General features: G+C 35.5%; 1 protein-coding gene and 1 long non-coding RNA gene across 4 annotated transcripts; one reads left to right on the forward strand and one right to left on the reverse strand.

The window, feature by feature from the left end:
- Positions 1-571: 571 nt before the first annotated feature.
- Positions 572-21,573, forward strand: LOC125243266 (FXYD domain-containing ion transport regulator 11). 3 transcript variants are annotated; one of them, XM_048152772.1, is made up of 14 exons: positions 572-686; positions 2,537-2,581; positions 3,008-3,040; positions 3,181-3,195; positions 3,332-3,406; positions 3,510-3,534; positions 3,644-4,835; positions 16,571-16,621; positions 16,876-16,911; positions 17,041-17,064; positions 17,176-17,250; positions 19,823-19,859; positions 19,997-20,040; positions 20,889-21,573. In XM_048152772.1, exons 2-7 carry the CDS (start codon positions 2,548-2,550, stop codon positions 3,669-3,671), a joined length of 210 nt encoding a protein of 69 aa, XP_048008729.1. In that variant the 5' UTR covers positions 572-686; positions 2,537-2,547; the 3' UTR covers positions 3,672-4,835; positions 16,571-16,621; positions 16,876-16,911; positions 17,041-17,064; positions 17,176-17,250; positions 19,823-19,859; positions 19,997-20,040; positions 20,889-21,573. The 3 variants fall into 3 exon arrangements, with proteins under 3 accessions (XP_048008729.1, XP_048008727.1, XP_048008728.1); XM_048152770.1 differs by lacking the exons at positions 572-686; positions 2,537-2,581; positions 3,008-3,040; ... (1 more) ...; positions 3,332-3,406; positions 3,510-3,534 and having other exon boundaries at positions 4,678-4,835; XM_048152771.1 differs by lacking the exons at positions 572-686; positions 2,537-2,581; positions 3,008-3,040; ... (2 more) ...; positions 3,510-3,534; positions 3,644-4,835 and adding an exon at positions 12,932-13,049.
- On the reverse strand, positions 9,257-13,035 carry LOC125243267. The gene is made up of 3 exons (XR_007179006.1): positions 12,949-13,035; positions 11,838-11,969; positions 9,257-9,394 (listed from the first exon to the last, which is right to left on the reverse strand). It is a non-coding gene; the product is annotated as an uncharacterized LOC125243267 (long non-coding RNA).
- Positions 21,574-21,936: the final 363 nt, after the last annotated feature.

Genomic DNA, 21,936 nt, shown 5'->3' on the forward strand with positions numbered 1-21,936 from the left:
CACAAGAATAAATTACATTTTAAAATATTTTCAAATAGAAAACAGTCATTTTAAATTGTAATAATATTTCACAATATTACTGTTTTTACTGTATTTTAATTAAGTAAATGCACCCTTGGTGAGCAGAAGAAACTTCTTTTAAAAACATTAAAAATCTTACTGATCCCAAACTTTTGAGCAGTAGTGTATATTAATGATATAATTATTATTAAAAATTACATTTTTAATGTTTTTTTTTATATACACAATCATATATTTTATATAATTACATATAATGAAAAAAGTATATATATATTTTTTTCTATTTAATTTGAGGCTTTTTTTCACTATTTGCCCGTGGTGTCCATTACTGTTGATTGTAGGGTAAAGGACATTAGCTTTAATACCTCTAGTAAAGAACGTTTAAAGGACATTGATTTGTCGGTGTACTCATGTTGGCCTCCATCTTTTAAGCTGTGTGTAATTCATCAACACACAGGTCATGTTTTGGGCTAAACAGTGGCCATGACGTGATGCGCACACCCAAAATGGATCAATCTGATATGCTGTGCTTTGTGTATGTGTATACAGTGAGGAGGAGTTATCTTTAAAGGTTATAGAAAAGACAGAAAGGTTGTGAGTTTAGCCTACCTGAGGAGCCTCATCCAACATCTTCCGCTCAGAGAGCCATCAGTTCCTCTGCTAAGGTAAGACGATGGTCATAATGGATTGCGCTAAATGTGACATGAGAATGATGCAATGAACAACTATTATTGATTTAGCTTGCAGGCCAGTGAGGATCTTTAGAAAATCTTCATTAATGTTTGATTCAGTGCTGTTTGTGATTAAATACATAATCCATGCTCTAAGTTATTAATTAAACTAAAAATTAACAATGATTAGATAAAGATTCTTTCTCAGAATCAGGTCGAAAGCTGAAGGTGACCCCATGGCATTTTAGATATGTGGACATTTTGAGAATTATTTTACATGAAATTTGTGTAAATATTCCCTGGAACACTCTTAAAAATAAAGGTTCTTAGTGGGCTGACTGGACAATTCAGTGATTATAAGAGAACTGAATCAGTCTGATTCAAAAATGATCTGAATCAAATGATTCACAGAAAAGATTCAAAAGAACAATTCGCTCACATTGTTACTTCTGACATTGCTATGAAGTCATTATCTCTCAGAATCAGGTCGAAAGCTTAAGTTGACCCCATGGCATTTTAGATATATAGACATTTCGAGAATTATTTTACAAGAAATTTGTGTAAATATTTCCTCTAAAAAAAAAAAAAGTTTCTTGATTTGCATTGATGGTTCCATGAAGAACCTCCATTCTTATAAGAAAGGTTTAATAAAAGGTTCTTTAGGAAACTAAAAATGGTTCTTTTATTGCATCACTGCCAAAAAAACCTTTTGGAACATTCATTTGTAAGAGTGAACGCTTAATTCAGAGTAATTATATTTTAAAACATAATCAGTCATTTTTACCCTATAAGATGCATTAATGCAACAAAAAATATGTTTCATCCAGACATCGGTCAGGGCACATGTGTGGTCAGTGAGATCAAGAAAGTGCTGATTTACTGATCCAAGATGATTCCATAACCAGAGGAGGTGGGAGGGCAAATTTTCCAAAACACCTCCAGGCGTTCAAGGGTACACCAGCAGTGTCCTGGAACGCGCTGCGTCCCGACTGCGTTGACCCGCCATTTCTATTTACTTTTAAAACACAAGCGCTGTTTTCTCTCAGCTGCGTTTACAGCTGGAGTTTCTTAAAAAACATTCTTCGTCTCATAGGTCTGCATCTCACCGCTGACCTGCACATGGGAAAGGAACATATTAGATCTAATTATAAGTGCTGCAAGTAGCCGACACTGACTTTGTTAGTGATGTATACTGAAAAATGATTTCAAAATAAATCTGAAATACTATATCTTAAGTGTTAGTAGTTGTTAATAGTTGTAATTTTGTCATTTACTCACTCTCATGATGATCAAATCTGTATGACTTTATTTTTTCCATAAATGTTGGCCTCTCTTTTTAATATAATGAAGCTGAACGGAGACTGAAAAAAAGCATCATAAAGTCCATACAACAGAGGCACTGTCTTCTGAAGTCTTATGAAAGCTTTGTGTAAGAAACAGACCTAAATTTAAGTCGTCATTCACTTTGAATCTACCACTTCAGTGGGCTGACTGGACAATACTGAATCAGTCTGATTCAAATATGATCTGATTCATAGAAAAGACTCAAAAGAACAATTCGCTCACATATTAAACAATGTCTGACATCTGACAATGTTATGAATTCATGGCTGCATCAGAGAGCAGGTGCAGCTTTAGACTTACACAATTTGTATGGATCACTTTTATGATTCGTTTATGGTCATTTTAGAGCCACAGTCATCATTTACTGTCATTAAATTGAGTTTAGAATGACATGCGGGAGAGTAAATGACAGAACTTTGTTTTTTTGGGTGGACAATCCCTTTAGGAGAAAAAAGTATGTCTCATTTATTGTGTGTGTGTGTGTGTGTGTCCTTGATCAGGAGAGGTAAAAATGAAGCAGCTCACAGAACTAGTTCTCCTTACAGGTAAGTCATGACTATTTACAGTATGTACACAGTAAAGGTCACAGACAGATCTCTGCCCTTGGGCCTGAAGGTCAAACATTCAAAAGAGACTTTCCATCCACATTTATACTTGGACTTAGTGATTTGATGGAAGGAAAATAGCTTTTAGTAATTTATGATTAACAATACAGTATTCTTATTGTATTAAGTTCTCATTACATTATATATTCTATGATTTTGTTTTTAACTTAAAATTGCTTGTTTTATACAGCAAAAGTTTAAATGTTGAAAGGATTGCAATGTTTTCAGTGTATAACCTTTTTCCAAGTCCAAAGTTTCCCAAATGTCTGATACTTTATTAGCTTGTTAATGTCAGCAATTATTTCTTTGTTTGTGTATATGTGTGTGTGTGTGTGATTTGACACAAATCTTTATTTTCTTCTGCAGTCTTCTTGGCACTCTTTGGTCAAGCTGAAGCAAGTAAGGCAGAAGTGTTTGTTTCTTATATCACTATTCGACTTTTGAGCTATCAGTCTTATGCAACAAGAACATTTCTGGCAGTATTTTTGTCTGTTTTCAAGAGCACTCTAACTTTTCTTGTCTCTCTTTTGCCTTTGCAGATCCTTTTGTTTACAGTAAGTATCCCGAGGCAGACTAATGATTTCCTAATAAATAAAACTTAATAAATATAATACATTTTTCATCATTATTAAGCTATACAGTATTGAACAGCCTTAAAATTGGCAAGCTGCTGACTCCTGCTCTTTTTAGACTATGAGGCACTGAGGATCGGGGGTTTGGTCTTCACAGGCCTGCTTGTAGCAGGAGGGGTTACAGTTTTGTGTTGTAAGTAGCTCCAAATTTTTACACATGCATTTTCTACCAATCAAAAACCTTATGTTTGACATTATATACTCACAGAAAGAGTAACAGATTGTTCTCTTCACAGGGGGGCAGTGCAAACCAAAAAGAAAGTAGGTCACCTGATCTCAGCGCCACATACACGTTTACATCTCAGTAAAATTATGTACATTTTGATATTATTGAGAAAAAACTTATTTAAAATGCATCTCTTTGACATAGGGATGAAGAAGACGCAAGCAAAATCTAAGGATCAGGGACTTCATCTGCTGAAACTAGTAGAAGAAACTGTCTAGAAACTACAGATGGCTAACTAGCTTAACTTCTCACTTGTACTTTATTTCCTTGTAATTTTTCCATTGTTTCAACATTTTTCAACTATTTATTTTATTCATTAATCACAGTTCCTGCCCCCAAAAAACTGAGCTGCTGTTATTTTGAATTTATAGAATTATTCTATAGATTTTCTGTAATTTCTCCAAGTGGCGCTTTAATAAATATTCTCAGCTATGGGCCTGCAAATATGCATTTGGAGTAATTTTTTTTATGCCTGAGGTTGTTTTGGCTGAGAGATGTTCAAACACTGGCTGGCCTTGTGCAGGATGAAGCTTTTTTTTGGATAACTTTTATTGAATCAAATGTTGAAATGCATTAATGAAGCATGGGGGATATGTTAATATATTTTTTATATTTATTTTACCTGTTCCTCAATGTTTTACACTCTTAAAAATAAAGGTTCTTTAATCAAATCTATGGTTCCATGAAGAACCATTAACACCAATGGAACCTTTGCACGAAAGGTTCTTTATGGTGGAAACAAATTCTTTAAATCATTAAAATGTTCTTTACACTAAGAAAAAAATAAAACCCGGATCTTTTAAGAACTGTCCACTGAAAAGTTCTTTGGGGAACCAAAAATGGTTCTTCTATGACATCGCTGCAAAAACACCCCTTTGGAACATTATTTTAAAGAGCGTACACTGTAAATAATCCATAGAAAAATTGATAATGTCTTGGCAGAAAATTACCAGCATCTACTGTTAAGTATATGAACATTTCCTTCAACTTTAAAAACACAACACAATTCAATGTATAATTTAAATTGAGTAACATAGCTGAAAAATCAATACATAAAACACTTTTGTAAGAGTCTGTTTGAATCATTGTGTCCACCCACTAGTAGAATCAATTCAGCCTGAGCGTGCATAACAAACTAAAAACTATTAGAGCTGCTCTCCCAGAGAAAGGATCTTTCATTCAAAACTCAACCCACTCAGGACTGAGCCAACCTGTTGAGCGGATTGTGTAGGGTGTTGGTTTCTGTCTCTCTTCAGATCTTTACATGTGTTAAGGGTGGTTCCTTCACAACCACTTTTCAAACTTCAACGTTTCAGTTTCTTTCTCCTTGATAAAGGTGAGTAATCGGTTCTGGATACCATTTTAATTTTTATATACTGAAACATATGTTAGGGCTGATGGATTTAGTCAAGTTCATTGTATTGAAATATGATAATTAAGCATTCAGAAACTTTTTTAAAGGTTTTTGTTGACATACTTTTTTTCTTGTTTTTTAATGTGGAATCTGTTTATCCTTTGACGTACTTTCCAGCTGTTAGTCTGTTTGACATTAATAAAAGAAAAAGTATATGTATCTAATAATAGTAATGCTAAAAAGTACCTAAAAATTCAAGATTAAAAAAATATAGATAATCAGACATTATTTGAGTAAAACAGTAGGGTCTGTAAACCTGAGACTGAAGCACTACTGAAAATGCACATGCTTTTGCATTTTTCTAATTTAATACTAATTTAATTTTAAGCGTAACGATATAGGTGAAAAGTCAAATTGAAAAATGTATATGAATTTGGTATTTGGTTCCTCCCTTTTTGCTTTAATGAGAGCAACAGTGGAGCTGCATGAGCAAAATATGATGATCATGTTCTCCAGCATGATTTGAGAATGATGCAAAGAGCATCTTATGTTTCTATAAAAGCATAAACATCTGACTATAACATTTTATGTTAGCTTTGAAAAAAAAAAAAAACTTTATATATTTATATATATAATTTATTTGGAGGTTTTAATAACTAAACAAAAAATCCAGATTTTCAAGGTGGTCTCAGACTTTTGGACCTCACTGTATGTCCTCCAGTAATTTGGAAACTGGAATGTCATGCAGCTTCACTCTGGACAACAGCTGCGTCCTGGATTACTGCAACTTTTAAAGATCACAGGGACATGAATTCTTTGCTGAACATACCATCACCATTGAATATTATTTGACTTTTGGTGCTTTTAATAAAACTGTTTTAGTTCTATGGACATCTTTAGTGTTGCTACATTGGACTCATTTAGTTTAGTGAGACATCTTAGCAAATTTATATTTGTGAACATCTGAATAAGAAACATGGAGGCTAAATCATGAGCTGGCTGTATATATGGAAAAGTGGATGAAATCCAGAACTTCACAAAGTAAACAAGTCTAACGTGATGTTTAAAGTTGGAGATGCACCATGACAGCCCACCATCTGTCTCAAAACACGTTTTGTTTGGTTAACCTTTTTGCTTTTATCAGATGTTCCAGTTTTCCATCACAAAATGAAGAAAAAAGAAGTGTGAAAGGGTTACATTTAAATGCTCATGGCCATATTTTCAGCGTGTTGGCTTTATTGCATGATCTGCTTATGGAAACAGATGTTTGTTAGCTGAAGGGAGCACAAAGAAAGCACTACATTAACTACTAGAAAGGGCGGGATTGTGGTTTTTGGAAGAGTGATTCATTTCAGTAGAATGTCTCGTTCCTTCCTGCGTCACTCTGAACAGCAAAGAGCTTGAAAGCACTGCGAACTTCAATACAAATCTAGTTATATATTGAGGACTTTTATGGAGTGTTTTGTCTGTAAAACCACTGTTGAACTACATGTTTTTACTTCTCCATTTTAAATGGTCTGTGTTACTAAAGGGCATCTGTCAGTGTGTTTGTGCTGGAGTGTATAATCATACAATACTTCAAAGTTCACAGCCTGTGCTCAGGGGTGGAATTTTGTTCCTAATATAGCTGCAGTCTGGATTCCTGTGTACATGGTGTGCATCCTTTGTGTGCCATGTGATTGTGTCAAGTTCTCTTATATGGAGGTGAAGGGTGTTTGGAAAAATTAGGTGAGAACAAATGTGACTTAAAGAGATAGTTCACCCAAAAAGGAAAATTATCCCATGATTTACTCATCCTCAAGCCATCCTATGTGTATATGACCTTCTTTCAGACGAACACAATCAGAGCTATATTAAAAAAATATCCTGGCTCTTCCAAGCTTTATAGTGGTAGTGAATGGGGCTTGAGATTTTGAAGGCCAAAAAAGTGCATCCATTGCAAGAAAGTGTTTTCTTTGTAAGAAAAATATCAATATTTAAAACTTTATAAACTATGGCTTCCAGCAACAGCCGAACGCAAGTCGAGTTCCAGCGGAAGAATGACCTCTGACCCGACGTATGATGTACTATGTAGGAGATGCGTAAGCTTATGTAGGAGATGCGTATCTTGCAGTTCAAGCAAATAGGACTCAAACTCATGTTATATCTCTTATATCGAAACACCTTGACATTTCTCTTTAAAAGTTCTAGTTTTAAACTTCTAATTTGTGACTGGTGTTTTGTTTTGCTCTATGCTCTGTGCTTCCATGTTCGTCAATGTGTCCTATATATATTAGGGCTGTCAAAATAACGCGTTAATATCGATTAATTAATCTGAGAAAAAATAACGCAGATAAATCCATTCCGTATTGACCTTTGAACTTGGAGCCGTTCTAGCCATCATTCGACTGTAAAATGAAGGAGGGAGACGACTGCTGCGCTGACGGACAGAACCAGTAGAGCTCCTCCCTTGTGCGCGTGAGCTCTCTCTGTCTTCAAAGTAAGCACCGTCTTTACACTCTCTCTACCTCACACATAATAATCTAAATCAACTGACACAATGCTAAAAGTTCGTAAGACCGAAACAATGTTTCACGAGGCGCATTCGGAGAATGTTTTTCCTTAATAACCGCTGGGTGTGAATAGTGCTCAAAAGAACGTCACCTCATATTCTCTGACAGGCGCCCTGCACGTGCAGCTGACATAAACCACACTTTCAGTAACAAAAAAGAAAATAATATCCAGTGGTGAAGTGTTTTCTGTGTTGACAAATCTTTTGCGATGTCCTAATAGAGTGCCTCAGGGATGACGCATTTTTGTAGGCAAAACCCGGAAGCGAGTTAGCATTTTAGGACTTCTGGTTCCAACGCCGTAAAGTCTATGGGTTTTTTGAATGGGTTTTTGCTAAATCGCCTGAAATACGGTCTGTGGTTAACAAAGCCTCTAAATACTTTCACGTTTTGATCTATGACATAAAACACACCAGTTATAACCCACTTGTGATTTTTTAAACTTTTACTGTGTCTTAAAATCGGCGGTTGCTAACAAATTGCTAAAAGGGACTACTTCCTTTGGCGGGGACTTTAGATGTCATCATTAAAAACGGGACATTTGGACAGCATTTCTCATGAAAAAGTGGATAAGTATTCATAACAGCGCAGATCTTAATCAGCGAGCATGTTTTTAAATAAAGTTGTTTTCTAAATAAAGTTTGAGGAAGCTTGGTGGTGACGACGTTGATCCGCGACTGTGGTGTGCTGTAGTCCGTTTATAGCCTACTGTTAGCCTTTTATATCTGACGACTTTATTTAGGCTTCAAAATCTATAAATGCTGTGTTAACTTGTAAGGATTGTCTTGATAGACAAAACGTGTAAGTGTCATAACCCTTTGTTAAACACAGAGCTTATTTTCTGCGATTTTCCAAAAGTCTATGGGAAAAATGCATAGGCTTTCAACCGAGGGAACCCGTGCGCCGCTAACTTCCGGGTTGGCCTACAAAAACGCGATTCGCACGCAACGCGTCAACGTCCTCTAATGTCTAATTTGTGACCTAATGACTCATTTGAACAGATTAATTTTAATGAATCATGACAACAACTGATCTGTTCACATGGTCTATAATGAATAATTTACTCGAACAACTCTGAAATGAGAACATAAGTGTGCTTACCCCATTTAGCAAGAGTGGTTAGTAAAATTAGCCTTAATAATCCACAATATTTTTTGGTTATTTAAATGACAATGTGTAGTAAATTAGGCCTACCTATAAAATCAGTTAGTTTAGACTGGAGTGAGGTGAAACCAGAACAAAGCAAGTTGTTGTTAGCTAGGTGCATTCAATTGTATATGGTAGAAAAATATATTATTAGTTAATATAACTTCTAAATGCTACTTTTTAATACTTTTCAGGTTTAGCAAAAAAGCATCTTCTCTTACAAAGCTATAAAATCACTTTTTTTTTTTTTTGTTGCAAAGACAGTGAGAGTGACGGGTACTTTATTGTCAGTATCGTGCTCGCAGATCACGTGGGTAGGGCACTTTGTACTGTTTGTGTGGATGACCATGTCTGTCACCACCGAAGACCATTTTTGACCCAGGAAAAACCCTGCATTGATTCATTTGAATTGAAATATTTAGTACTATATATATATAAATTAGAAAAAGTAGATAAAGTAACTTACAGTAGCATGGAATAGCCTTGCCCAACCTGCAGACTGCTTTTTACAGGAAGAAGAGTCAGTGTTGTTCCACTCAATGTTAATGGCTTCAAACAGTCCTTGAGTAGTTGAAAAATGTCTCCCAGTTTGAGTTTAATTTGAGACCAAATATTCACTATAGGGTTCAAATCTGGACTCTGACCAGGCCAAAACATGAGCCTGATGGACTTGTTCTCAGGCCACTTCTCAGTGGTCTTTGCAGTTTGGGCAGCAACATTGTCTTTGTTGAAAAATAACATCATTGTGGGAAGCAAGCCATTCTGCAATATTCTTCTGTACTCCAAAGCATTAAATGACTTTTCACAGTGAAGCAGCTCACCAATACCAGCTTCCTCCATGCTTCACTGTGGTAGAGATGCATTTATTATTATATGTCTCAGCAGATTTTTGAAGACACCACTCTGGAGCATCACCATGTAACTCATGTTTCATTGTGATTCATCACTCCACACACAACTTCCCATAATCTGCCAAATACTTCATTCTGTCTTTGATGGTTTTCTGAGACAGCAGTGGCTTTTTAAGTCGTGATTTGCTTAAATTTTGCTAATTTCCTGACCAATAATTTGTTGTTAAGACAATTAAAAGCTTACTGTTTTGCCATTTTCAGCTTGGCCCATTTTTTTTTTTTTTTGCCCAGGAGTGTATATATGTATATAACGTTTACTGCGGATTAGAAAAATAAAAAGATTACATAGGAATACAAAACAAATAACAATGTGTTTCTTGCTCTGCCTGCCAGCTGCTACTTCAACATAATTCTCTCCTTTCCTCAACACAGAACAGAACATACTCCACCTCTACACCAGCTGTTGCTTGCAATAATTACTAGATTATCAAATTAGTGCAGAGAAGAAGGCGTGTCCATTCACTCGAGATTGATCAAATCTCCAGCCAATCAAACGGATAGCTTGCTGCTCACGCCAGTATTTATTGGGCAGATGCAGTGTTTTTTAACCCAAATTAACCTCAAATTCTTTTCTTTTTTTCACAAGGGCAGTTGTGGCCTAATGACTAGAGAGTAGGGCTGCACGATTTGGGGAAAATGTCATATTGCGATTATTGAGGTCAATATTGCGATTGCGATTTGCGATAGCGATATAATAAACAAATAGTATCATGAGTCATCTTGCTTGGTTCTCAATGAAAATACACACACAGATTACTGATAATGCTGAAATGTGTATTTCTCAACTCAAACTAGCAACAACAACAAATGCACAGCGTTTTCAAATTAAAATGAAATTAAATAACATCTTTGTATTACTGCAAACTTGTTATAATTGTTATAATATAATAAGATATTTGTTTCTTTACTAATCTGTAGTGGTTCAACGGATCACAAAATTCACGGTTCGGATCACATCACAGTTATGACGTCACGGATCAGATCATTTTTCAGATCAGCACAAAAAAAAAAAAATTGGATAGGGGTAACTTAACTTTGCATTTATTACTTAGCCCACTTAAACTATTCTGATACCACAGCATAAACTACTAGCCTAAATAATACATTATTAAAGGCAAGTGAACAGTCTGTAAAAAGAACAAATACTGTACACCAATTACAACAAGCATAGATAAATACAACATAAAGTTACAAATAAAGTATAAGGTCTAACTGTAGTATTAATTTTCATGCACAGAAATGTAATAATTAAATGTAAAATGACACTGTTCATTGTATAAATTCAATATAGATTAATCTTTGTTAAAGCTGTGTTTTGTTGTTTGATTTACATGACAGACAACAGCAGGTATTTATAGGTTGCTGTCACTTTAAGAGTAAGACATGCACGCACACATCAGATAGATACACGTCCGAATTCTCACCTCGTTCAATTAAGATATAACCGAATGTGTTTACGAGCATACTTGCTGAGAGGGGTATTTTGACTGACATAATGCGTGTATGTGACCATCCAAGTGCATTGAGGACGCGAAAGAGAAATCAATTTGGAGTTCGCGAGCTATAACGCGCCTCTCTCTCTCTCTCTCTCTCTCTCTCTCTTTGCGCGCGAGCCTTGTATGTATGTGCGCACCGATAACAGCGCTGCGTGCGATACCGAATTAAATCTTCTAGCGCTGGAATGGTTTTATATCTATTTAATGTGTAAACTATCAAGACAAAACATGTTCAAATGATATCCTTTCACTCTATTGCGGTTAAACTTTCAATTGATCCTTGAATCACATGCGTCCCGAACCGTGGGCCTTGAATCAACCACTACTAATCTGGGTTTATAATCTTATAGCCAAAATATCGCCATATAACTCTCCGCTGCACACTGGAAAAAAGTTATGACATGACCATGCGCGCCACACATGCCACTGCCTAAACTGAAACTGACTGGTCTTCTTTTTATTAGCAGTGTATAAAATGGACAAACAGCTCTCAGATAATGGGTTGTTGTGTCCACACATGTATTTATTTAATTTATTTATTAACTTATTATTATTATTATTTTATTTCATAAAATCGCAGCATTTTGCGTCATATAATCGCACAAGCTTGACATCGCGATTGCGATTGCGATATGATTAATCGTGCAGCTCTACTAGAGAGTCAAACTTGTAACCCTTAGGTCGTGGGTTCGAGTCTCAATACGGTCATAATACATGTGCAGAATGCTAAATAACAGGTCAAGAAACCCGTAGTAGACATGACCCAAATATAAAAACTGTTATTAGGAGAGAGAAGTGTAGGACTGATGCTAAGAGTGTGTTTTGGGTTTGCTAGTAAACTATCATCCAAACAGAGCCATTTCTGCACTCTGTTCAACTCACCACCATGATGCTCTGGGTTGCCAGGATGTTGCTGTGTGGTTGCAAAGGTGTTTATGGATGATTTTTTGCAGGTTTCCATGTGGTTGCTACATCTCTGGCCTAGGGTGTTCTGGGTAGTTACTCGGTGGCTACCTGCTGGACAAAGTCATAAGAGTTAGATCACTTAAGAATAGTAAAACACCTCTTCAAACTTTAAAAAAAAAAAAAAAAAAATTAATATTGTTATATAAATATATATATAAATATATAAATATTGTTTTCCCTTTGAAATAAGTTCTTTTTTTTTGGTAACACTTTAGTATGGAGAGCAATTCTCACTTTTAACTAGTTTCTTATTAGCTTGCATATCAGCTGTTTATTAGTACTTATAAAGGACATATTAATGCTTTATTCTGCATGACCATATTCTATATCTACCCTATACCTAAATTTAAACACTACAACAACTACCTTACTATTAATAAGCAGTAAATTAAGAATATATTGAATAAAAAGTCATAGTTAATAGTGAATATGTGTTCCCCATACTAAAGTGTTCCCCATTTTTCTAACCCCATATGTGTTTTAAGCATAAACACACTTCATTTTGATCATTTTTTTATTGCTGAAGTTATATTGTGTCTCAAGTAAATGTATCTTGATTTAAGAATGTTTGGATATTTGTAATGGAAAACAAGACAAATAATTTTTTTTTTTTTTTTGCAGTGCACAACAAGTCATAATTTGAGTAGCACAAACTGTGCAGAGTGAGTTAAACATCAAAATGTAACACTTCATTGGTTAGGGGTTTGTTAAAATAACTAAACTATGACAAATTACAGGACTAAAGTATTGACTTGCTCAGACACAGAGCATTTCTTGGCTATCTTTTTTAAATTTCTCATTTCCTGAATGAGGATTTAATGCTGCATATGAGGAGCAAAAAGGGTTGAGAGACAATATTGTTCCTAGAATGAATAAAATATGGCAACTGCAAAAAAGAAAGAAACAAGGCATTACATTGAAAGAGGGAAGGTCGGTTTGTAATGTGAGATGAGGAAGTGGTGTTGGTCACAATTCCTCATTCTTTCCCATGACTCACACACACACTGGCAAGCCAACGTGATCGTACCAGATCACAGGACTTTCATTATTATCTCCGTGCTCCCTGGGTGATTCTTCTGGCAGGAGGGTGCCAAAACATCCAGACTGTCCAAGCCTAAAACAAGAACAGTGAGATGAAACTCTCTCCCATTTTCTCTCGGTTCTTTGTACAATATTATGATGAGCTTTAAGAAGATTGTGAAATACTTTGAAATAGCTTTTCTTGACAGATTCTTGGCAGATTTATCTTTGCACTGCTTGGTACAGATAAAAGAACTATCTGCTGTTTCACTTATTGGATGTAGAAGACTTTACAGAAAGTTATGAACATATTGATAAAGTAGCCTGTGATTTTTTTTTTTTTTTTGATCTTCATGAAAAAATAACTTTAAAAATGAAAAAAAAAAAAAAAAAAGATTGTTAAAAATGATCAGTAATCAGTTTTTATATATCATTATCAACAGGAATGTCTTATTTTTACAGTAGAACCACTGATCTACTGTATGAATGTCATTCATATAGTTCAGTGGGTGGAACACTACAAGCAAGTACACTTGAAATCAGTTTAGACAAACACTATTGCAAGTAATATTTATTTTATACAACAGTTAAATAAGAAACTTGAGTAACTTACATATGAGACATAATATTGACAGTTACTTTGTCTATTTTTGTCATACCAACTAAACTAGTTTCAAACGAATTCATATAGACTCAGAGCAAGTACCTGAATGAATCATTGTTTTTGAGTGAATCAGTTGAGAATGATTCAGTGACTCGCTAATAATAACCAACTTACAGTCAAATGTCGCCTCCTATTGTTTTAGTTATTTCGTTGAATTACTACTGCGTCCCAGACAGCTTGGAATTTAAAATTTTCCCACCTCATTCTTGGAAATAATGTCTGAACGCCACTCAAAGTCGGACATTCGACCTGTGAACGCTGTACATCGATCAACCACAACCTCAGCGAGACGCGTCATTTGACGTCACTGCCAAGATGTCGGCAAGTCCTGCTACCAATGCGCACAAACGTAAAAACAAACTTTAACATTAGATATTAAGTTTAATGTAATAGTAACATTATATATGTAATAGTGTCAGTTTTTGCTATAATTGACACAAAAACATGATATGCTCTTGTTGTGTCATGGCGACATCATGTGGTCAACATGTGAACGTGTCGTCAGATCAGGGTTGCCAGGTTTTCACAACATAACCCACCCAATTGCTTCTCAAAACTAGCCGAAAACTAGCCCAATGGCATTTCAGGGGGGTCCCACTGTAAAAATTGTATTCCAGGGGCTAAATATCACGTTATTTTAGGTCGATTCAACCCGCGGACATGAAAAACTACTCGCGGCAACAGTGTAAAAGTTACGGAAGCCCGCACATGACATGCAAGAAAAAAATTAAATCGTGCACACGACTTACTAATTCGTTCCCTCGTTTTACTAAATCGTGTGAATGATTTAATATTCCGTCCCCCATTCCCTACTATTTCGGGAACTAAATAGTAAATCATGCGCAAGTTTTAGTAAATCGAGGGAACGAATGAATAAATCGTGCACACGATTTAGCCTACTATTTTTTTTCCTGCATATCATGCTCATGGCTCCGTGAAAAGTAGCCCAATTCCGTGGGAAAACCGCGGACTTGGCAACACTGCGTCAAATTGCCTAGAACTCGCTGTGGTCTGAAGTGGGATATTTAATTTGGGATAGCTATTCCCACATCCAATCTCATCTGGAACATACGGAGCCCCGCACATGACAAAAAAAAAATTAAATAGTACGCACCATTTACTAATTCGTTCCCTCAATTTACTAAAACATGCGTACAATTTACTATTTCGTTCCCTCAATTTATAAATCATGCGCTTGATTTAGCCTGCTAATTTTTTTTCCTGCATGTCATGTCCTGGGCTCCGTAGGAATGTAGCATAACTAACAATACAAAAAAGAAGGACTGTCACTGTCACCATCTAATGGAGAAACTACATAAACTGCAGAGAAGGGGACTGAGAATCACCACAAAAAAGACTGACAGTGAAAGTCCACATCTGCCAAGCAACTAAAAGAACAAAAAAATACAGTTTTGCAGTAGAGGTATATTTCGAAATAGTCAACATTTAAGATCTGAATTCTCAGTCTTATTTAAATGAGTTAATTATGACAGAATGAGTGCACTATTTCTTTAATAAACACGTGAAATCACCATCAGACTAGCACCTGTTTGCAAATTTCATGTTCTACACAGAAGCTAATTTGACTTGATTTACATAAACAAATTGATCAGGCACCCATGCTTGAGAACATAATGAAGTAGGCCTTCTATATAAATCTGAATCCATGACACAATGTCGCATGCGTGTTTACAAGAAGAAGGAAATGAGATAATTAATGTGCAAGACAATAGGGTATAAAAACAGACACAAGGGGTGATTTATTAAACCTCTTTGGAGACTCTCTGAAAAGCTCTAGATTAACTGCTGCTTTGTTCGCCACTCACGCTGGCAAAGGCTTCTCTGATCAAAGGGCTGAAATGCTGGACTTTATTTTGTCTCAGCATGTCTCTGGTGAACCCATTATTTTTCCCCTTCTCTGCCACCGTGGTTGGAAGCTGAAGGTGGAGGGTGTTACATCATCTCGAGCTGGTAGGGATGGGCACAGCATTCCCTCTGGTCTCTCGGAGACGAAATGGAAAATCCCAGCTAAGCTCTGGATTGGTGCTCCATCATGTTTCCACAGTGTAGACGTAAATATGCGTTTGTCAGATCATGTAAACCTCTAGCACAGAGGTCGTCTTTTATAAGAAGGGGTTTAGCGTCTTGATGTGTGTTTCCTAGCAGCTGTTTTGTTGGTGATGAACGTTTGGTTGCTGAGATGTTCCAGGCCACTGTTGATATATGATCCAGGTCTGCTTTTGTGTTCTCAAGAGCTGCTGTTTGTTGCTCCAGTATGTTTAATCAGATCAGATGCATTGGCAAGGATTGTGATCATTTGATTTATGCCCATTTTTGGTGAAGTGAAGCTGGCAGAGGACAATAATTCAGGCATTAAGTGGATTCATGTTATATTTAGAGCATAAGTGGATTGCAAATCATAATGGGAATTTGCTCTCATGTACGCAGGAGATATATGATCTGCTTTCCAATACTAATTGTATTATTACACTTGTTTTAATGTGAAAATCTTCAGCTCGTATTAACAATACATTTTACTTCACTGCAATCTGACTTATGTCAGAGAGAAAAAGGATAATCAATGAGAAAATGTGGGGAGGGACTTGAATTTATTCCTCTGAAGATGATTGGATCATAAAGTCAGGTGGCTCTAGGGGAAGAAAAAAGTAAAAGGGTTTGGCAACAGCAGCGAAAATGAAAGTTTCAAAGACATTTAAAAATTTTTTTTGAATAACTAATGATAAGCTACTATTGACCAATCATGCACAAAAAGGCCTGCAACATGCAGTAAAGGGTAAGTTCACCCAAATATTACAATTCTGTCATCAACACTCACCCAAACAAGGATTTTCATTTTTGGGTAAACTATCCCTTTAAGGTAAATTAGTAATCATTTTGTGTAGTAGAGCATATGCATCTTACCTTTATGCTTTTTTTTCATGGCAAACCTAATTTTGTGTTGCAGGTTAAAACCACACTATCATGATGAAGACTTTGGCACTAGTTTTCATGACACGTGAGTTTGTTTTTATTTGTTTATTTTATTGTTTTATTTTCTGTAGCATTTGATTTTAAAAATATTTGCTTGTTGTCATGTTTTAGAGAAATGTAAATTCATTATATGTTTATCTGTATAGACCACGAGTAACTATTAAAGGTGGGGTAAGTAGATTTTCAAAAACTACTTACTCCACCTTTAATAAATGAACACACACATGACCGTACAATCTTTGGATGTTATTTTGCTAACATACTATATTGCTTTCATAGTTTTTTCCCTTGTGTTGGCGGAAGGTCAGCAGACATGTAAGAGATATCACTTTTTAATTCTTTCTGTTATTTTCCTCTTTTTGCTTCTGTTTTCATCATTGTGATAAAATATCTTAACACTTTACATGCAATAATTAATGTTTTTCTCTGGTTTGGGTTTTGCAGCAGAGGAAGACCCCTTCTCTTTTGGTTAGTTGCACAGATCTTTTAGTTTGAGCATATCACCCATAATCTTGCTTAAGGAGTTCTGAAGATTATCTCACATTTTCTTTAATCGTCATTCATTCTGTCTCTCACTAGATTATCACAGACTTCGGGTTGGAGGTTTGATCTTGGCAGCAGTTCTGTGTCTGATTGGCATCACTATTCTCCTAAGTGAGTTTGTTACTGACTCAGTTTTACAGATAACAGATTTTAATTTGCTCAGACAAAATTTAAGAGATATAGTTTCACAGACAAGCCTTAAGCTTAAGCACTGACTTATCTTAAAATATGTCAGTGCCATTGTTTTGTCTCAAGATGGACACTAGTAATGTTTTTTTAAATGAAAATTCTGTCATTAATTACTCACCCTCATGTCATTCTACACCCGTAAGACATGCGTTCATCTTCAGAACACAAATTAAGATATTTTTGATAAAATCTGATGGCTCGTGAGGCCGGCATTGAGCAAGTTAACTTAGACTTTCAAATGCCCAGAAAGGTACTAAAATATATTTAAAACATTTCATGTGACTGCAGTGGTTCAACCTTAATGTTATGAAGCGACGAGAATACTTTTTGTGCGCCAAAAAATGACTTAATTCAACAATATCTAGCACTCGTCACTGAACTAAACACTGCTTCATGAAGCTTCGAAGCTTTACGAATCTTTTGTTTTAAATCAGTGGTTCGGAGCACTGCCAAAGTTACGTGAACCATTGCCATTTCGAAACACTTATGACACAACGAAGCCTCGTTTACTGATTTCACGTGACTTTGGCAGTTTGAGATCATTTGATACACGCTCCGACCACTGATTCGAAACATACGATTCGTAAAGCTTTGTAAAGTGAACTAACACTTTAATTGTCATAATTGAACTAAGGCCTAATCCTGGCTTGGTCTAAGCCCTGTCTGTGAAACACAGGCCTATCTTTTTGCATGTTACATAGCCTAGTTAAACCCTCAGATGGCGACAAACAAGGTTGCCAGGTCTGCACAACAAAACTAGCCCAATGGCCAATCAAAACTAGCCCAAAAAATAGGGAGTGGGGGTGCAACAGTTTAAAAGTAGGCAATATCCACGGGAAAACCACGGACTTGGCAACACTGGCAAGAAGAGACTGTGTTTTGTGTAACGGTCAGGAGTGAGTCATTAAATCTTTCTCAACCGATTCATTCAATAACATAGATTCTTTTAGGTATAAAATAAGCGAGTCATTGGATCATTCATTCAACCAATTCTGTAAAAACTGTGATTCATTCAGAAACAAAACAAGTACTGTCTATATCACTGTTGCTGAATTCGGATCTATATACTAGCATACTACTCGGCCACACTTTAGATTAGGTGTCTTTTACGGAAGAGGATTAGGGCCAAGCAATAATAAAAAAATAAAACCATCTCAAGATTAAAGTTGTTAAATTACGAGAAAAAACTCGTTAAATTTCGAGAAAAAAGTCAAGATAAAATGTTGAGAATAAACTCATTAAATTATGAGAAAAAAGTCATTAAATTACAAGACCAAAATCGCTACATTACGAATTTGTTCTCATAATTTAACGACTTTTTTCTCGTAATTTAATGACTTTATTCTCAACATTTTATCTTGACTTTTTTTTCTCGAAATTTAACAACTTTAATCTCGAGATGGTTTTATTTTTTTTATTATTGCTTGGCCCTAATCCTCTTCCGTAGTCTTTACTATGTATTTATATAAAATATTATGTTTATATTGTATTGCAAAACACTTGTGCCGCTATTGAGGTAGGATATGGGTGGGTAAGGGACAGAAATTACAGAAATTAATTACAGCTGTAATTACATGCAGATGCTTTTTTTTCTTAAAAAATCATGTAGGTCTATGTACACAATAAGTGTGTATTATATCAAAAGATTAATTTAAAGTACATAGTACTTAAAGACACTCAATATAAAGTGGGACTTACTACTCTTACTAATTTTACAATATCATTCTTTGACAGAAATAGTAAGAGTATTATGCTAGTACGGTTCCTGAATTCAGCATAAGTGATTGAATTATTCACCCAGTTTGTTCAAACATACAAAAATCGTTTAGAAACAAAACACCACTACTGTGTGTTGCAGTGGTTCTGTTTTGGCGGTTTTGTTTAAAACTATATTTTTGTAGTATAGAAGTATTTTTATTTTAACTGCCAATACTGTGCCTAAAATGTAAGTTACTCAATATTAACTTCTTGATTATTGAACTTTATGATATCATATGAAATCACTCAATGGATTTATTTACATAGTCCGCTGAACTGACAATATTCAGACGTCCTGCTGCAGAACCTAATTTTACCAAGTGCAACATATTCTTTGTTGATCCTGGAACAACATTCCAATCACCCAATCAGATTTGAGGGCCAAGTTTACTAGCAAGTTTAAATGCTTACAGCCAGGATTAGGTGCTTCTACATCAGCGTTATTCACCTATTAATTCCCTCTGATTTTAGGGATAACTTATGGGTAGTGTTAGGTTTAGGTTAGGACTACATTTTCAGACAGGAATGTTGTTTCAGGATCAACAAAATATTTTGACCCAGGAACATGTCTAACTCAGCAAAATCAGGACGTTCCATGCTGGTATATGGCCATAACTCTTGTATGTGTGCTTTAATTATTTTTTCCCCCTTTGGATCTTGACATGAAATGTGACCTGGACATATTTTTGATTCACCCAGCAACCTGTTTAAAAAACATCTTTTGCCATTTTTACAGGTGGCCACTGCAGATGCAAATTCAACCAGGACAAAAGGTATACAATTAATAATATACAGCTAATTGTATTACTTATTCAGTTAATAGTTTCACATTGTGGTGTTTTACTTGTATGTTCATCAAAGTATATACTGTACATTGACTAGCTCTAAAAGTGCAGTTCTCTTTTGACAGGAGGAGGACAGGAAGTAACGCTCAAGCGATGCTCAATGACACAGGTATGACCGCCCACATCTGCCTGTGCAACCAGTAACATGAAGCCAGTGCTGGTAACCTGGTATAAATCAGCACTCTCCCCCTCAATTGCCCTTATGAAACACACCACTTATAAACCTGTGTGGTCTGATGGCCGTGCGTTTCACGCATGAAATCCATCTGCTAATTATTGCTGTGCCAGTGCCCCCGTGATGCCACGGGATACAGTGGGTCTGTGCTCAGTGGTGGGCCCGTATGGCCTGTCTCCATAACACCAGTCACATGGTTTCCAGGATGAGTCATAATATCTCCCTTGGGAGATTTATACTCCATGATCCCTTAGGGTGGGGATAGGGAAACAGGATACAAAGATGTGCCATGTAAATGTTTTATTCAGTATCTCATTGTCTATGGTGAAGAATAAAAGAATTAGAATTTAATTAAAAACTTATGCTAATTTGAGTTAAGTTTAAATTATTTAAAAGGTTCATGAGTGTCAAATGTTCCTTGATCTTTTGAGATTAAGAGTTCATTGTACAATGAAAACATGCTGTAATTTTCAAACCTCAAAACTTCCTGGTGAAAAGGAGCATTTTTTTAAACTAAGCTGCAAAAAATGTCTTGTCAGACAGATGATTTGGCATGAAAAACTAAATTAGGACATTGTCGACCCAAAGAAACATAAATAATATTATATGTGTGTATTATAAGTTGATAAGTTGACCACTTTTCTCAGGCCTCGAGGTAAATTGGTTCCCCATGTGTTCTCAGTGTAAGAGATTGATCTATAGACGAATATCCTGAACATGTAAAATCAGTTTATTAAATATTTAAATGTGACATTCATCTTTAATACTTTTCTATTTTACAGCAAGAGCCAGTGAATGCTAAAAACCTGCTGACCTGACCTGAACCAATCAGAGGAGATGGTCTGCCTTCCCATGTGCTGGTTTGTCAGAGGAATCATTTCTCTTTAAGACGAGGAACCTAATACAAAGGTTTTCTGTGTTTTCACTGCTTATCTGCTCCAGATCATAGAGAAGGTGAAAATTCATATACCATTTTGTTTTTTTATGCCAGATGTGTCTTTGTAATGTCACTTAATATAAATCGATTTCCAAAAAAAGTTATGTAAATTGTTTTTTATCCTGTCAGTAATTGTATTAAATTATGTTGGATGTAGGTATGAAAGGGAAGGCTTTCAATGGCAGTGTCCTGATCTCATAAGGAAACCTTTAACCGAATATTACTGTAAGCTTTAGTGGATCCATCCAATATTACACTGCATTCTGTGTGAATTAGTTCACTGTTCAGACTTGCTTTGCAATTGAATAAGAAAATCTTGAATAAGAAAAAATCATGATATCAAGAAAAAAGCTCCATCATATTTACATTGAGATATTGTCATGTGCTTGATATTATTTTCATTTCCAGCATATTCATCACAAACATGCTAGTAGTATTTGAGAGTTGGTCTGTTTATCAGTTGTGTGAAAACTTGTCAGTATCATTCAAACATAAACACTAAAATAAACTAAAAGAAACTAAAACTAAAAGCACCTGTATCAATGTTTTCTGTTCTCTGTCTCCAGCTGACTGACACCCTACTGTTTCTCAAAGCTTTAGATGAGCACGAGATTTGTGTGGATTAAGGCAAGCATTAGACAATTTAGCCTTCTCACATCCTGTTTATGCATGTGAAATGTTTTAAAGAAATTATTCAGTTGAAGCTAGATAAAAATAGTTAAAATTATATGTGATTGGGAGAATAATGGTGGAAATTAACAGCTACAAAAAGACTTTTGCAATCAGAATGGCCTAAAATTTACTCAACAGCGCCCTCTACTCACTGATATTTGGCATTACATAGGAACTATTATCAGAATACAACTGTCAATCCTGATTGCAGTGTAAAAAAC

The sequence above is a fragment of the Megalobrama amblycephala genome, linkage group LG13 (genome assembly GCF_018812025.1).
Source record: "Megalobrama amblycephala isolate DHTTF-2021 linkage group LG13, ASM1881202v1, whole genome shotgun sequence".
Lineage (NCBI taxonomy): Eukaryota > Metazoa > Chordata > Actinopteri > Cypriniformes > Xenocyprididae > Megalobrama > Megalobrama amblycephala.